At 42.5% G+C, this 18,839-nt stretch overlaps 1 protein-coding gene across 6 annotated transcripts in view; it reads left to right on the top strand.

Moving 5' to 3' along the window:
- The window catches only part of STAU2 (staufen double-stranded RNA binding protein 2), a 491,304-nt gene that overhangs the window by 227,630 nt on the left and 244,835 nt on the right, over positions 1-18,839 (top strand). For all 6 annotated transcript variants that reach the window (XM_073631810.1, XM_073631809.1, XM_073631807.1 and 3 more), the window contains 2 exons: positions 256-366; positions 15,597-15,809. In XM_073631810.1, coding sequence (XP_073487911.1) covers positions 256-366; positions 15,597-15,809 — 324 coding nt within the window. The remainder of the gene's footprint in view (positions 1-255; positions 367-15,596; positions 15,810-18,839) is intronic.

Below are 18,839 nucleotides of genomic sequence, written 5' to 3'. Positions count from 1 at the left end.
ACACTTGCTACTTTACATTGTAGCAATGTCATTTATTCAGTATTGTCACATGAAAAGATATTATAAAATATTTACAAAAATGTGAGGGGTGTACTCACTTTTGTGAGCTACTGTATGAGGGCTTGATGTACCCAAGGGAAGATCACTATCAACTGCAGTTAATTTATAGGGCAGTTTGTCTGGTGTAAGCAATGTGTTATGCAAATATAGCGCTCTATCACCACTAGGTTTATTCTCTTTCTTTATTTTTATTAGCAAAATGGGGAGACAGGAAGGGGACCTGAAGAAGATAAGGATGCAAACAAATCAGAGATCAGTCTGGTGTTCGAAATTTCCCTGAAGCGCAATCTCCCACTGAGCTTTGAGGTGAGCCAATTGTAATTGCAGTCTGTTTCTTTTATGCAGGTGGCATGAGCACAGCAAGAGCTCAGATAAATACACCAGTCCAGAATCATGCCCGAGACTGAATTATGCAGAGAATTGTGGAAAGCCAAGGCCACAAATGTAGTGTGGGATCAGAAATGCAAATGCTAAACTAGTTTAACAGAATTCAATATTTAAGACCCTTAAAGTAGAACTATAGGCAAAACTTATTTTTCATTTTGGATAGAGTAAGGGAGGGTTATAACCCCTTTCAGAATTTTTTTCACAATCTGTGTCCCATTGTGGAGATTTACCTTCACTTACTGTCTTATAGCCAAACAGTTGGAAGTGAGAGGAAATCCCTGCAAATTAGGGGAATTCCTTGGGACCCCCAGGTCACCAGAACTAGTGTCCTCATTGGAAGATTTCCCCCCTATTACTTTCCTGTGGACAACCCAAAATTTTGTGATTTTCTTTTACTTTCGGGTGATAATGGTAAACGGGACAAATCACTCCCACTCTCTCTCCCTCTCTCTCCCCCACTCTCTCTCCCCCACTCTCTCTCCCCCACTCTCTCTCCCCCACTCTCTCTCCCCACTCTCTCTCCCCCCCTCTCTCCCACACCCCCTTTCCCCCCCACACCCCCTTTCCCCCCTTCAATCCCCTCTCTCTCCCTCCCCCCTCTCTTCCCTCCCCCCTCTCTTCCCCCCTACCCTCCCTCCCCCCTCTCTTCCCCCCTACCCTCCCTCCCCCCTCTCTTCCCCCCTACCCTTCTTCCCCCCTCTCTTCCCCCCTACCCTCCCTCCACCCTGCCTCCCCCCTCTCTCTCCCCTCCCCTGCCTCCCCCCTCTCTCTCCCCTCCCCCTCTCTATACCCTCACCCCCCTCTATCTCCCTCCCCCTCTATCTCCCTTCCTTCTCTGCCTCCCTTCCTTCTCTGCCTCCCTCCCTCTCTCCCTCCCTCCCTCCTCTGCCTCTATCCCTCCCTCCTCTGCCTCCCTCCCTCCTTTCTCCCTCCCTCCTTTCTCTCTCTCTCCCTCTCTCTCCCCTCCACCCCCTCTCTCTTCTTCCCCCCTTGCCCCCCCTCTTCTCTCCCCCTCTCTCGCTCCCCTTATCCCCCCTCTCTCACTCCCCCTCCCTCCCCTTCTCTCTCCCCTCCACCCCCTCTCTCCCCCCCCCCTGCTCCCACTCCTCTCTCCCTCTCCCCCTCTCTCGCTCCCCTTATCCCTCTCTCTCTCCCTCCATCCCTCTCTCTCTCCCTCCATCCCTCTCTCCCCTCTCCCTCCTCTCTCCCCCTCTCTCTTCTTCCCTCTCCTTCTTCCCCCTCCTCTCTCCTTCTTCCCCCTCCTCTCTCCTTTTCCCTCTCCTTCTTTCCCCTCCTCTCTCCTTCTTCCCCCTCCTCTCTCCTTCTTCCCTCTCCTTTTTTCCCCTCCTCTCTCCTTCTTCCCCCTCCTCTCTCCTTCTCCTCTCTCTCTCCCACTTATGCCCCCTCTCTCTTCCTCCCCCCCTCTCTCTGCCTCTCCCTCCCTCTCTTTCTCCCCCACTCTCTCTCCCCTCCACTCTCCCCCCCCTCTCTCTCTCCTCCCCCACCCCCCTCTCTCCTTCCCCCACCCCCCTCTCTCCTTCCCCCACCCCCCTCTCTCTCTTCCTCTATCTCCCTCCCCCGCTCTCTTTCTCCCCCGCTCTCTTTCTCCCCCGCTCTCTTTCTCCCCCGCTCTCTCTCTCCCTCCCCCTCTATCTCCCTCCCCCGCGCTCTTTCTCCCCCGCTCTCTCTCTCCCACCCCCCTCTCTCTCCCCCGCTCTCTCTCTTTCTCCCCCGTCTTTCTCTCTCTCTTCCTCCCCATCTCTCTCTCCTTCTCCACCCTCTCTATCCCCTCCCCCTCTCCCAGAAGGGTTGCCCTTGGGATATTCTGGGCAGAGGATGGAAACCAGATAAGAAAGTAACAAAGTGTATATAGAATTTATACAAAATTTATTGAGTACAAAAAGCATGTAAATAAATATGCACAAAAATGAACTATCCTAAAAACAAAAGTTGATAGTCATACTGTAGGATAGTATATTACAGCTAGGTTCTGAAACACACGATTGATCTCATTGTGGGAGACCAAACTAAGTGTATGTACACAGAATTCCTAACATGTTTTGGAATATATGCTTAGATACTTAATTCCTTCTTCAAGGGCTGATTTAGATCACGCTGCACTATCTGGTGATACAACAGCAAAAAATCATCAGGAGAAATGTATATACAATACAGAATAAAAGTGTATGTATATTTAAACACAGTAGGAGACAGCATGGTATACAAATAGGGCAGACATTTTGAATCTGACAATACTCACATAGTGACTATCATTGGTGAATCGTAGTACACATCAGAATTCACAGGTTGTCAGGATTTGCATCTCCATACTGTCCCATTGCACATCGGAATACTCTAGAGCATAAATGGGGAGTATGTATATGTCCCCGAGGACAGGTGATATAAGGTTCACTGTGCTAGGTAGGATTTTATATATGATGTAAGATGAATGAGACGTGGGAATATCTCTGTCACAAATACTCCGGAACTTGCGAGGATCAACATAAATAGAGACAGACCTGGCACAGAAGGTATATATATGTAAGAGAGATGGCACAATTTCAAGCCAAGCATATATAATATAAGGGACAACAAACCGTATATGCATCAGTATATCGTGCATGTGCATGCATATGAATGCATGCATGAAAGGGCTGGCAAAATGTAGACATTATACTATTAGCAGGTCAAGGTGACCTGTAAAGTATGGCGTTCTGAATGTTGTCTATGCAGTAAAAAGCAAGCCAAAATTGTATGCAGAGAAAAGCTTACTTGTAAGTGCAGATCTGGACAGAGTCTCTCTACTCTGAGGAGTTGTGTGATCCTGGCTTGTGCAGCATCTAACTGGTAGTATTGTCCGTTTATATAGGCAAGGAAATCAGTGATGCACACCCAAAGAGCAGGTGTGATCCAATGCTCAGGGTAGGTTAACATCAGGTGATTGGAGGTCCACTGTGGAATTGATGAACCTATCTGAGCACCTGTGTCACAGGAGTGTTCAGAGGCTCGTCCACCTGACGATCCCTTGGCACAAGCAGCGTCCGGTGTCACTGCGCACATGGCACAATGACGTCAGACATCGCGAGGCCGCCAACATGGCACTATGCCCCGGTCTAAATGGAGAAGACCAAGCTGCGCATGCACGGTTGAGCGTGTAACGTCGGTCCACATCGCAGATATGGTACTGAGCCCAAAGGGATGCCAGAAGCACCAGGGGGCCCCCGCGTGACGGGGAGATCCGGTGAAAGAAAAGCGGCTGAGCTTGCGTCACAAACAGTCAAAAGTTTTTTTCTGTATTTTTGGGATGTGGCTTAGGCTTCCAGTTTATAATCTACAGGTGGCTCGCTACAATTTTTTTATCATGCCTACATGAGATGGCTTCTGTTCCGAAAAAAATAAAAGAAAAAGAAAGAACTGGGAGGGAAGGGGACAGTAGGTTCCATGGGCAGGTACCTGATGTGACCCACGGTTTGTTTAGTGTGCTGTTTAATGTGTTCCTCGTGACTAAGCTCCGGGGATGTCGTGTAAAGCTCTCTCATACCACCATAGGACTCTGTGGCTGTGCGGCATCAGGGATCTTTCCTCTCTTCTTCAGGTACCTGATGTTGTGGCCTGCCGGATGGGTCTCTAGTGCCCTGATTAAACAGAGTGTGAGGATGGTCGGTCATTTCCCAGGTCCACAGGACCCAAGGGTCCCCACATCCAGGGGAAGCAGTCAATGAGCTAAATCAGTAGTGTAATTTGCAGAGAAGGTATAGTCAAACCAATAGAACCAAATTTACAGAATTGTTCCTCATTGTGATTAGAAGAGGCCAGAATGTCTTCCATCGTACAGATTTCCTGAATATTTATAAGCCAAACCCCCAAGGGGGAAGTATTGTCTGCTTCCAGAATAAAGGAGCACAAGTCTTGGCTGCATTAAGCAGATAAATGGTGAGCGAGTAACTGTAGAACAGTGGTTCTCAACCCTGTCCTCAAGTACCCCCAACAGGCCATGTTTTGGGAATTTCTCTTAGATAAAATAGCTGTCCAAAATACCAAGCCATTGACTCTGATTTAAAGCACCTGTGCAAGATAAAGTAAAACCTGCTGCACGTTGCCTGTTGAGAACCATTGCTCTAGAATACGGTTATACCCTCTATACTCCTCTCCTGCACATAGACCCTTTTCCCACTGGGGCAGTATTCAGGCGTTTTAGCGCTAGCAATGTCACCTGAAAAGTGCCTACCCTGCCACCCCAGTGTGAAAGCCCGAGTGATTTCACACTGGAGCGGTGCGCTTGCAGGATGTTAGAAAAAGTCCTGCAAGTAGCATCTTTGGGGCGGTTTAGGAGCGGTATATACACCACTCCCAGACCGCTCCTGCCCATTGGAATGAATGAGCAGCTCTTCCGAAGCTGCTGAAAACCGCTTTGGAAGCACCACAACATGGGCATTTTTAACCCCTTCTTGCCCAAAGCACCTCTATAACAAAGGTAAAGCGCCGCTAAAACGAGCTGCGCTTTACCGATTGCGCTCGGGCGGCTGTAGTGTGAAAGCTGCCATTCATATTATTCTTCAGTATATGTAAATTCTTAGTATTGTTTACTTGCTCATCATTTCCCATTCTGGAACGGGTACATCTTTGTGTCCTTCCCCCCCACAGAAGGATATTTATTATACTATAATGGAGTTATGTCATGCTGTTTGTCACAGATATTGCTTCTCTGTTATGTCCGGCTGTTTGGCTAAATATGAAAGCACAGAGGTTCAGCATTTGAGCCACACACTTGCTTTGCACCTGGATAAGCATCTTTATATTTATGAAGAGTGGTTGTGTTTTCTGAGGAAATGTTTGTTTGTGAGAATGACCGAATCCCTCCATCCACATTAACACCAGTGATCCTGAGATGAATCTCTAACTCCCTTTCTAAAATATTGTCGCCCTGCACCAAATAGCTCTATAAACCTCTGTGTAGCCATTACCTTTAAACTGTAAAATGAAAGATGGTTATGTGTTAGAATTTATACGCACATTAAATATATATGGCTTACTGTCAAGCCCCATTGATTTTTCAGTAGCATACATATACCATGATGCAATCATCATTGGAAGCCGCCCTGTTATGAGGCAATGATTCAGTATGTTTAATCAGCAGAAGAGGAGCGGCCACTCATAAAACATTCCTGAGGGAAAATCGCTCTCTTCTTCACATTGATTACATAAAATAAGCAAAGGCCTGGTCATCTTCATCTTTCTGACTGAGGAAGTGATAGTTTTTTTTGTATTTTTAGATTTTTTGTGCATGTAAAATTACATCCGCATGTTGCAGGCATTGCTCAGGAATAGTAAACTAAAAATCATTAGTGGAATTGCTATTCAGGCATGTATACTTTCTTCAACAGCGGTGGCAGCCATTGTGTGATATTGCTGATGCAGCTGCATATGGCTCAGGGATATCACTTTTATCCTGTGAAATGGCTGGATGCAATGAGCTTAATTCATAAGAATCACACCGCTTATTACTAACTTCTGACTGGTGATAATTGGGAGGATCTTTGAGGTGTCTATTGAGGAAAGCAGGAGAAGGAGCCATTAGAGGTGGACATAAAGTACAGATTTGTGATCACCTGAAACTTTCCATAGGAAAAAAAAAATACATAGATATCAGTTTCATTAGTAAAATATAGATTCCACATCTATTTTATATCTAGACGAAAGAGCGAAAGTGTAGTGCCTCATCCTTTTTATTTTTTCATTTCTTTTTATTAATGATATGAATGGTGTAGGGAAGCGTACTGGTTTGTGCACATACCAGAAGGAAATAGAAGGATGTGCTGCTCACTATTTCACTAATCACTAAAAGTGGATGTAAACCCTCTCCTATACCCAGTGAAGTGAACAGCCTCAGATGATGCACAGAGATCTCCCTACATAAGTTTTACATCTATCTGCTATAAGCTGTCTTTCCCTTTCTATATTCTTTAGAAAGTGCACATCATGTTAGACAATTTCTTCCTGTTTCAGCAGTGGGAGTGGAGTCTGGACATACACTGTGTGTGAACTGATTGAAGGAAAGGGACACACAAGGAACAAAGAAACATGCAGATCTGTGCTGTGAATAGACCAGCTCTCTGATAATCTCCCTCTAATCACCCTCCCCGACACAAATTTCCAGCTGCTTTTATTTCCTGTGCCGGAGAGCTTGTCAGAAGTTCTCATGCTGATAACAGAGGAACAGAGCAGCAGAAAGAGCACTTAGGGCTTTGGAGAGAGATAAGTAAGCACTACAGATGGATGTGCCCAGGTCAGATTTCATGAATGGGGTTTACATCATCCACTTTAACCACTTTACCACGGGGAAGATTTACCCCCCTTTTTTTTTTTGCAATACGGCACTGCTTTAATTTAACTGACAATTGTGCGGGCATGCGACACTGTACCCGAATAAAATGTATGTCCTTTTTTTTTCCACAAATGGAGCTTTCTTTTGGTGGTATTTGATCACCACTGCAGTTTTTATTTTTTTATGCTATAGACAAAAAAAGACCAACAATTAAAAAAAAAAAAAAAAAAAAAAATTTTTTTTTAAATTTCTGCTATAAAATCTATCCAATAAAAAATAAAAAATCTAATTTCTTAAAAAAAATTAGGCCAATATGTATTCAGTTACATGTTTTTGGTAAAAAAAAATCCCATTAATCATATATTGATTGGTTTGCACAAAAGTCATAGCGTCTACAAACTATGGGATATATACTGGAATTTTTATTTATTTTTTGCTAGTAAATGGCGATCAGCGACTAATAGCGGGACTGCAATATTGAGGCAGACATTCGGACACTAACTGGCACTTTTTGGGAACCATTGACACAAATACAGTGATCAGTGCTAAAAATATGCACTGTCACTGTACTAATGACACTGTCTGGGAAGGGGTTAAACATCTAGAGCAATCAAAGGGTTCAATGTGTGCCTAGCCAGTGTTTTGGTGTACTTTGTGATTGGCTTTTACTAAGGCAGATAATGGATTTTATTCCCTGCTTTGCAGTAAATGATATATTCTGGTTTTTGAGGTAATCCCTGCGCTATAGGAGATTTTTGTGTTATTTTGGTGTCCATACACCCCCCCCTCCCCACCCCCCCGGCCTCCTTTAGACAATTACTACTCCTGCAGAGACATTTGACAGGAAGCCCAGAGGCAATATGGTCACTGTCCTAAATGCCTGTGTTGACTTTTGAAAGCCCATTGCACACAGATGCAGCTCTGTTGCGTTGTGGCCCTGGCCCTATTCACTAGAAAGGGTGTCTTTTGGCAGTGGTAGGCCAAGGGGCTTGTGTTTCTATTGATGCACAGATGCAGAAGAAAGGGGTCACCCTGGAAGAGGAAAACTGGGGCACATGAACCTCGAAGGCAAAAGTACTGAAAGTGCTTAAAAATACTGAGTAGATAATATCTCTATAAAGCAGTTGTATACCGCTGTGCATCTTTGTGTCTGTTCCCTACTGCAGTAGTTATTATTAATTTGGAACCACTAATCAATATGAGGATAGGAGTTGCCTATCTATAAAATTTCCAGAACCAGTCAGAAATCTACATTTATAAGAATCTGAATTTAAATTCTTCAGGTAGTTGAGTTTTACTCCAGAAATGTGTTCTTTTATTCAGCTGTGTTCTCTCCATGTAAGAGTGGATGTCAGCTCATTATGATATCTTCAGACCTCCATGGAGACTTAAGAGGAGCTGCACCTTAAAAAAAATATTAAAAGCCAGCAGCTACAAATACTGCAGCTGCTGACTTTTAATAAATGGACACTTACCTGTCCCAGGGTCCAGCGATGTCGGCAGCCGAAGCCGATCAATTGCTCCGCTCTCGGCTGCCCCCGCCGCCATCCTCGGTCAGGGAATCGGGAAGTGAAGCGCTGCGGCTTCACTGCCCGGTTCCCTAGTGCGCATGCGCGAGTAGCGCTGCGCCTCTGCACTGGTCCCTGTTGTGTGCTGGGAACTGTGTGTTTCCCAGAACACAACGGGGGGGCGGGCATCTGCGGATATTCTGCGGCTGTCTAAGCATGGAAGTGGCTGCAGATACCTGGATTAGACAGGTATCTGCACCCCCCTCCCCCCTGAAAGGTGCCAATTATGGCACCGGAGGGGGGGGGGGGGGAGATCCGATGAGCGGAAGTTCCACTTTAGGCAGCCCAAAGATGAGTTTTTGTTTTTTCATTCAATTAGTGAGTTTGAACGAACAAAAAATGACTCTGTTCCCCCATCCACACGTTCGATGTGGATGGGGAAATACTCCCCTGTTGAGCTATTCTCAGAATACACTGATCAGCGCTGCAGGCTATAGCCGGTGGCGCTGACCAAGGGGGAAAATCCAACAGAGCAGGTATACAGTAGTTGATCATTAAATCGACTTCTCTACAACCTTCCTACCCATACATGGATCAATGTTTCATGTATGGTCAGCTTTATTTTGTTCTCTGCTTGAGCCCATGGCTGATAACTGACACTGTCTGGACTGCAGAAGGAAGATAAAACTATAAATCAACAAATTCTTTTGTTTTCTGTTAGTAGTTCTTCAGCACCTTTGTTGTGTGGTAGTTTGAGTATCAGACTGACCTTAGGAATGAGACTGGATAGTCTTCTAAGCTTATTCTTCTGATCTGAGTACAGCTAGATGATATCTCTCTGGGAGAAAGGGCTTCACTGTTGGTACAAATATAGGCATTGAGATTGTAGAGTACAAATGTAGGTTCTCATAACTATTCTTTTTTTTTTTTTCTTTGGGCGTGATAAGTGTGAGCTGAAATACCACAAGCGTCATAATGCCAAAAACTTTTGTTCTGAAATTTCTGGCACTAACATGTCTTCGCCCAAATCATCCACGCCAATTTTCAGAGGCCAAAAACGAGCATACTGGCATACTCCACACACTGGTTTGGATTTTGTTTGCTATTTTATACAACTAATTTTTATGTTGGGATTTTACAAGAAGGGAGTTCAGACATTGTTCTCTATGTGAACAGAGGATTCATATAAGGACCCTGTGTATGTACAATATAAACAGCTTAGCTTTTGTTATATCATAAAATATTAATTTGCATTTAATTGATTTTGAAAAAAAAATCAGAATAGTTTAGCTTATTTTTAAGATTAGAAAACAAAGCATGCATTTAAGCACACGTGCGTCTGGATGTCCATCATGTCACTCGTTCACAGCTATACTATAGCACAACATCAAGGCCTATAAACATGGAAGTCCTGTGAGCAATGGTGTGAACAGGATGGATTGTCTTTTTCATACATCACTGGGTACTGGGAGGGAAGTTCAGTACTTGGCACTTTATTTTTTCCCACCAAGATTTCTTTACAATTTCTTTAGTGTCTGGATGTTGGGAGCAAGAAATTTTCAAAGTGGTGCAAGTGGTATTAGAGAATATGTAAATGCACTCACTCAAATCTCCTCAATAAGTTTTGATAATTGAATTGAATTTCAGAAGTAATTTTTTATAGTTTACATTTAGTGATGCAACCATCTTAAGCGTGTGCAGTAGAATTTCATACTAGTGCCAATTTTGGTTAGATTATTGGCTCCCATTAGCATGTGTTTGGAATGTAGGAAAAGTCTGAAATACCCAGAAGAAACCAACTGAAAGTAAAGGAAGAATCTGCAAACATCATGCAGATAGTGGACCCCATTTTCAATGCCCTGGCTGAGTGAAGGAGGTTCTCACCCAAGATTTGATGGTGCATGGCCCCGTCCATCGTCCCTTTGATACGGTGAAGTTGTCCTGTCCCTTTAGCAGAAAAACACACCCAAAACATAATGTTTCCACCTCCATGTTTGATGGTGAGGATGGTGTTCTTGGGGTCATAGACAGCATTCCTCCTCCAAACACGGTGAGTTGAGTTGATGCCGAAGAGCTTGATTTTGGTCTCATTTGACCACAACACTTTCACCCAGTTCTCTGAATCATTCAGATGTTCATTCAGACGGGCCTGTACATGCGCTTTCTTGAGCAGGGGGACCTTGTAGGCCCTGCAGGATTTCAGTCCTTCACTGCGTAGTGTGTTACCAATTGTTGGTAACTATGGTCTCAGCTGCTTTGAGACCATTGACAAGATTCTCCCGTGTAGTTCTGGGCTGATTCCTCACCATTCTCATGACCATTGAAACTCCACGAGGTGAGATCTTGCATGGAGCCTCAGGCCAAGGGAGATTGACAGTTATTTTCTGTTTCTTCCGTTTGCGAATAATCGCACCAACTGTTGTCATCCTCTCACCAAGCTGCTTGGCGATGGTCTTGTAGCCCATTCCAGCCTTGTTTAGGTCTACAATCTTGTCCTTGACATCCTTGTACAGCTCTTTGGTCTTGGCCATGATGAAGAGATTGGAGATTGTGGACAGGTGAAAGGTGGATTTTATAAAGGTAACAAGCTGAAATTAGGCGCACTCCTTTTAAGAGAGTGAGCCTAATCTCAGCTCGTTACCTGTATAGAAGACACCTGGGAGCCAAAAATCTTACTGATTGATAGGGGATCAAATACTTATTTTACTCATTAAAATGCAAATCAATTTATAACTTTTTGAAATGCGTTTTTTTGGATATTTTTGTTGTTCTGTCTCTTGCTGTTAAAATAAACCAACCATTAAAATTATAGACTGATCATTTCTTTGTCGGTGGGCAAATGTACAAAATCAGCAGAGGATCAAATACTTTTTTCCCTCAATGTATGTAAATGGCGTTTAAACCACACATGTGATGTATCGCTGCAAATATTAGAGCGAGAGCAGTAATTCTAGCCCAAGACCTCCTCTAACTCTAAACAGGTGACCTGTAAACATTTTTAAAGCGTCGCCTATGGAGATTTTTAAGTACCAAAGTTTGGCATCATTCTACGAGGTGTGCGCAATTTTAAAGCGTGACATGTTTGGTATCTATTTACTCAGCGTAACATCAAATTTCATATTATTCAAAAAAATCAGACTAGTGTTTTTTGTTTTTTAATTCACAAAACAATTTTTTCCCCCAAAATAAAACACACTTTACACATTGCTGCTCAAATGCCGTGTGACATAAAAAATTGCAACAACCACCAATTTAGTGGTGGTTTGGGGGTTCTGTGTAATTTTCTAGAAAAAAAAAGATGATTTTTACATGTAGGAGCGAAGTGTCAGAATTGGCTTGGGCTGGAAGTGGAAGAGAAAAAGCGAAAACGTTTTCCAGAAATGCTAATTGTTTGATACACCGTGCTTTAGCAAACTAAATGTCATTCATTTAGGGTCTATATTTAATTTAATGGCATGATCGTATAGTATTTTGTCATTTATAATATCCGGATTAGGGTTACCTTTAGACCCCTTTCACGCTGTGCTGAGGGCAGCGTTAGCAGTAAAGCCCCATCGTTTTAGTGGCGCTATTTAACCGCTAGCGGACGAAGAAAGGGTTAAATGTGCCCTTGCAAAGCGCTTCGGCAGCGGTGCCCCTTCATTCCAATGTGGAGGAGCGGTGTATACACTGCTTCTCCACCGCCCCAAGGATGCTGCTTGCAGGATTTTTTTTTTTTTTATGTCCTGCAAGCGCAGCACTCAGGCTTTCACATTGGGGTGGCAGGGGAGGCGTTTTTTTATACAAACAAGTGTATAAAAATAAATACAAAAATTGATAAAATGACTCATAAAGTGAAAAATATACGATTCAGTCCAACTGGCGAACCCTTATACAAAAGGGAGCTGAGTGAATCAAGTATGTGAAAACTTCGGTGCTCTTCAAGGAAATTGGGTGAACCAAATATAAGGGAACTATAGTGCTCTTCAAAATACAAAGATTTTAATATCCTATCATAGATTCACTTCTTACCAGATAGCAGTAGTTTCAAACATTGAATAATAATCCCACCCTGCTCCAACAGACTGTAAAAACGAACCAAATTCCAGATAGCAGTGGTATCAGACACTAGGCAATAATCCCATCAGGCTCCAACACCTTAAGCTGTAAAAGTGGACCCAGTTTTCTGGCAGCTCAAGGATAAATTCCAGAGCATAAAGGAAGAAAAGGATAACCTCGTAATGCAATATGTTTCAACAAAAGAGTTTATTAAAACAGCACGCTATAAACTTACATCAAGGCAGCCAAACATCAGCAAAAATAAATGCACATAAAAAACAGAGAGGTGGTATGCACCAGCCAGCTCAAATGGTTAGACGCCTCACAATGGGCTCCACCCAGGACGTCTAACTGTTTGAGCTGGCTGTGTCCAATCAGCTCTCAGAGCTCTCCACACTGAGCTCTGCAGAGTGTAATTTCACCTCTGCACCTTCTTTATTACTAACACTGAGACAAGCATTATAAATTCTGGACTTTAAATTGATGTAGAAAAGGAATACAGATAAATAGGTACAACTTATGCAGGGAGATTTGTTTCATCTCTGTGTATCACCTGAGTCTGTTCACTTCACTTGGTATAGGAGAGGGTTTACCACCACCAATGAGCAGACATACACTTAGTACAGGATGTACCAAGGTTTGGGAACCATTCTCCTGTATGGCAGTGCAGACAAATATCAAACTGGCCAAGATCAGTTGCACTGCTATGGGCATATATGTCTGAAAAATGGTTTCGATATAACAATACATAGATGATACTTTTCTACCCTCACGTTACTGTAAACTGGAATGTGTTATGTAACAATGCTCAATATTTTGTGTAGGTCTTTTAGAAATAACTTTCATAACTTCAAGGCTACAGTTGTGGTCTGGAGGACCACCTACTAGGACGAAGAAGATGCTGTTTATATTTTCTATAGATTGAAAATTGTTTCTTGACCCACACAAGTCAACATTGTGATCACATGCAAAGATATTTTCTAGGAATAGACAAAGAATAATGTTTTTTCAAAAGTGGCAGTAAGCGGTCTCTGGCATTGATTTCATTAAGTAAACTGCCATATTCCATTATGATTGCATTCCTGTGTTACAATCTCTCTCACCTAGAACTGTCCCTTGATATGCCTTGTAGTGAATTCTGCATGTTTGTTACACATTCACTAAATCATAAAGAAATACTTTAGTCAGTACTGAAAATAAACAGTATTCAACCCAAAACCAAAAATGTAATATAAGGCAGCTTACCAATTATTAGATGTGCTGGCTGCATTATTTCTTTTTAGGCTTTTCCCACTCTGGATGAATGAGCACAGGGGGATCTTTGAACAGCAGCATTGTCAGTCTGGAGGAAGGGGAGTGAGTGCTAGATGTACTAGCAGACAAAATAGCAAATTCAAGCAAAACTCTGGCTAATACTTTATAAGCAGTTGCAAACTTTCTATTGGTATAGAGGTTTTTACATTAATAGAAGCTGATCATTGTGAGCACTCCTGTCAATGGTAAATGGTTTGTCTTATCCTTGTAACGGATACATCTGGAAGAGAGCTTGTTACGTTGGAAAGCAACTGGCCAGATCAAAAACAAAAAATGACTGCACTTGCCTCAATATCATACGATGAAAACTGTGATATGTTTATCACAAATGATAATAGAATAAAGTGTTGTGCTATTAAAGTAAAGCAAAAATAACATATGCAAAAAAGTGCTCAATGGTGAATAAAGTATCAAATTTCAACCAATCCCAAACATGGTGATGTCAAAATATAGTGAAGGAAAAAAATGATGAGAAAAGATGAAATGATGAATCTTTTAGCCAGGTTTCCGAGATGAAATGAATCACGTTTCCTCCACCGCAGAGATCGACTACCACCAAACAGATAAAGATGGCCAAACATGCTTTGGGATTTTTTTTGCTAGTGTTGCGTCAACAAGAATTGAAGATATAGCAGAAGTGTCATCTCCCGATGGGACCCACAGTGAAGATCATCCCAACTCTCAACTTCCGGTTAGTCCGATGATGTAGACAAGTAACTCCTTTCTACGCATTTTGTCATCATAGGACTTCTTCCGGGACACAAGTACCATGTCATGTCATTTAAGCAATGACTAGACATGGCGCTCATGCCCTGAAGGAAGTCCTTTTGTAACATAACGCGTAGAGTGGAGTTACTTGTCTACGTCATCGCGCTATGCTATGCTTATGCTCGTCCGATTTTGTGAGTGTTATTCTTTTATAATAACATACCAGCTCTTAAGGTTTTACACTATATAGTGTTTTATAAATTTACATTGCCCTGTAGGAGTTTCTGATCTTCACTGTGAGAAGCATCGGTAGATGACACTTCTGCTGTATCTGCGATTCTTGAAGCATTCACACTAGGAAAAAAAAATCCAAAACGTGTTTGACCTTCCTGATATAGAGGGTTCTGGTTTTCTGGTAAGAACATACCTTTGCTGGCCAGATCACTAATTGAAAATAGAAGAAAGCCTAAAAAGGAAAACTGATGCAGCCATCATATCTAAGGCCTGGTTGACACTTGTACGATTTCAGGTGCAACTTGAGTCGCACAAAATCGCATGACAAGGGAGATCACATTGTTTTCAGTGGTTTCTGTTTACATCAATGCGACTCAGTTTGGGCGATTTTAAGAAAAGTTTCCTATGTAAGCTGTAACAAGCAGGGCCCTCTGATTCCTCCTGTATTGAATTGTATTGTACTTGTACTATCTGCCCTCATGTTGTAAAGCGCTGCGCAAACTGTTGGCACTATAATCCTGTATAATAATAATAGTAATACTTTGGTGTGATTCAAGTGCAATTTTGGTCCCATAGAATATATAAACCTTATACAGTATAAGTTGCATCCCAGTAGCACTACATAATCGCACTTAGCAGTGTTAACCTAGCCTAAGAATTGGTAAGCTGCAATATAATGTTTGCTTTTAGGTTTATTACATCTTTATGCCTGCGGTGAACCTACCTGCTTAGAATCTTAGGTTTTTTAGTGCGTTTGTTTACTCCAGTACATTTCTGTTGATCTGAAAACCCCTATTTGTGATAGAAAAATCATTTTCCAATCCACACAAAATCATATTAATGGCTTTCATAAAAAGACAGATGTTTCCAAGTACCAGTACCAAGAAGTTTCTTGCTTTTGCTAAATATAAAGTGGCTGTGGAAGAAAAAGAATTAAAATGGTTCACAGTCATTGGACAAATTGACAATGGACAGCTAAAATGATACCACTGATATCAGAGACTTTGCTTTTTCTCCTCCAGGTGACCAAGGAAAGTGGCCCTCCACACATGAAGAGTTTTATTACCAAAGTGACAGTGGGAGAATTCACTGCTGAAGGAGAAGGGAACAGCAAGAAGCTTGCAAAGAGGAGGGCTGCTGCAGCAGTACTGCAGGAATTACGAAAACTCCCTCCTCTTCCTGTAGTTGAAAAAACAAGACTTTACGTCAAAAGACGCCCCAAAACCATAATAAAGGTACATTTTTAAAGTTTTAAGCTCACAGGTCAAGCCTTAGGTTTTATCAGACAAAACCCATAAACTGTTAATGATACCTGAATTTCAGTTTGCATTGAGCTGTCAGATTTTTTACTATTCGTTAATGGTAGACTCCACCCCAAAACCTATGTTAGATTGGTCTTTCAAGCAAACCTTTGCTTTGCCCTAACCCCCTACTCCTATCCAGCAGCAATTGCTTACTTTTTCTTCGTCCCCCCTCTGTATCTGTGTGCTTACTTTGTGTATCAGTACTGCTTGGACCTTAGAAAAAGAGGATATACCCCAAAAGCAAGAAATGAGAATATAAACGTTGATGCAAAAAAAAAAGTGGTGTCACGGACAGTACTCAACTTAAAGCTTAAGTTTAGGCATGGCAATTTTTACATAGGTACATCGATCCAGTTTGGACCAGTGTAATATATACAGGTGCATCTCAAAAAATTAGAATATCATCAAAATGTTAATTTATTTCTGTAATCAAATTAAAAAAGTGAAAAAAATTTTATATAGATGCGTTACACACAGAGTGATGTATTTCAAGCATTTCTTTTTTTTTATTTTAATGCTTATGGCTTACAGCTAGTGAAAAATTCAGTATCTCTCTAATTAAAAGGAATTTTAATTAAAATGTTGGCTTACTGAAAAGTTTGTCCATGTACAGTGTAGTATGCACTCAATACTTGGCCGGGCTCTTTTTGCATGAATTACTGCATCAATGCAGCATGGCAGGCAAGTTTGCTGGCCAATCAAGCACAGTGATACCATGATCATTAAACCAGGTATTGGTACTTTTGGCAGTGTGGGTAGGTGCCAAGTGCTGCTGGAAAATGAAATCAGCATCTCCATAAAGCTGGTCAGCAGAGGGAAGCATGAAATGCTCTAGAATTTCCTGACAGAGGGCTACGCTGACTTTGAAATTGATAAAACACAGTGGATCAACACCAACAGATGACATGGTTCCCCAATTTTCCTGCAGGACTTGGCACCTGCCCACACTGCCAAAAGTACCAATACCTGGTTTAATGATCATGGTAACACTGTGCTTGATTGGCCAGAAAACTCGCCTGACCTAAACCCCATAGAGAATTTGTGGGGTATTGTCAACAGGAAGATGAGACACCAGACCCAACAATGCAGTTGAGCTGAAGGCTGCTTTTAAAGCAACCTGGGCTTCCATAACACAGCAGTACCACAGGCTGATCGCCTCCATGCCACGCCAGATTGATTCCGTAATTCATGCAAATAGAGCCCCGACCAAGTATTGAGTGCATTTCAGTAAGCCAACATTTCTGTATTAAAATTCTTTTTTTTTTTTTTTCTAATTGGTCTTCTGTAATGTTCTAATTTTCTGATACTGAATTTTGGGTTTTTCACTAGCTGTAAGCCATAATTAATAAAATTAAAAGAAAGAAATGCTTGAAATATATATCACTCTGTATGTTACCCATCTATATATAATATATTGGTTTCACTTTTTAAATTGAATTACTGTAATAAATTAACTTTTTTATGATATTCACATTTTTTGAGATGCACCTGTATGTGCAATACCTGTGGGATCCCCATGGAAACTAGAAATCAATGTAGGCAAAGCAATTCTCTGATTGAATGAGGATGAGATGCTGATGTCGCTGCCCTGTCTTTCCACCTTGTCCATTCTTTTAGAAAATGCGAAGTATTCCCTGAATGGTGCTGAAAGCTAGTTGGGACCTGGAATCTAGTGGAGATCACTGAAGTTGCGGTACCTACTGCAGTGATTTCCAGCTTCCTCTTGGATCCCACAGGTATGACACATACATTGATCCAAGCTGGACTAATGCACAGTAACTATGTATAAAATATCATACCCAAACTAAATACCCCTCTGGCGCTCCTGGCCCCTTCTTTTCGGCGGGTGCCCCATGGAAAGCTGCTTTCTTTGGGGGCACCCATGGACACAGACAGCGGGACCCTGCCTCGCGTCCCCCAACCCCCCCATCCCGTGTCACAGCATTTCATTGACAGCACATCAATCTGCCCAATGAGGAGGGAGACAGTGCGGCGGGAGCTCCTGCTTTGGTGCACATCGCTGGGTCAGATCAGGCTCAGGTAAGAAAACTCTGCAGCACAGAAGGTTTTTCACTTTAATGCATAGAATTCATTAAGGGGAAAAACCTTAAGAGTTTAGAACCACTTTAAGGATCTGAAAGAAATCATCCATAGAAGAGCATGAGTTTTAAACCAATCCACTTACAAGCAGTCCATTGTCTCAGCAACTTGTAGCTTACATAGGGCATTCTTCCACTCCTGATGTACTTTAGCAGTGAAGGAGTGAAACAACGCAAAGTACAGGCCACTGGGAGTAATAAGTTAAGATTAACATGTTGCTTTGTCTACAATAGGCAAAGCTCAGGTTCACTGCAGTTGGAGTCTCGTCTGTCTCCCTGGCAGTCAGTTAATTACTAACTAACTGATCGAAGAGGCCCTCAGTGTGCTTCCTCACCCTCTCCATCATGTTCTCTGACTTACCCATGGCCTTAGCTGCTTCAGAGCCATCGGCCGTAGAGCTGCTGTCTGCTTCTGAGCCGCTCAAATCTTTGTCAGATAATCTTATCCCTGAGGAATTGCAGTCTTCTGCCATTACCCAGAAGACCATTTGGGCTCTCACTAATGCAGTATGCTCCTAAGCTAGAGGGTTAGCTTGTTGCTTCTACCAGTGCTGTTTCCAGCCTGTGATTCAATAGGACCTCCAAAGTCCTCAAAGAGGTTCCTTTTGCACCTGCCTCTCCAGAACCGTCACTGACCAGTCCCACCCTGCACTTTTTTTTGGCCCTGACTTTTACATTAAGTCATGTCTGAGTGACATCACTGGACAAAATCCTTTCACCCACTGCTGCCGTTAACCCTCATTACTCTTTGAATGCGTGCAGCAGATGGCTGTGGCACTAAATTTCAGTTGTTATGGCTTAGTCTATGCATCTTGTTTAAAACCTCAAGTTGCTGAAGTAGAGCTGCTTCATGAATAGTTGG

The sequence above is a fragment of the Aquarana catesbeiana genome, linkage group LG05 (assembly GCF_042186555.1).
Source record: "Aquarana catesbeiana isolate 2022-GZ linkage group LG05, ASM4218655v1, whole genome shotgun sequence".
In the NCBI taxonomy this organism is placed as follows: Eukaryota; Metazoa; Chordata; class Amphibia; order Anura; family Ranidae; genus Aquarana; species Aquarana catesbeiana.
This window is presented reverse-complemented; position numbering and strand designations above follow the sequence as displayed.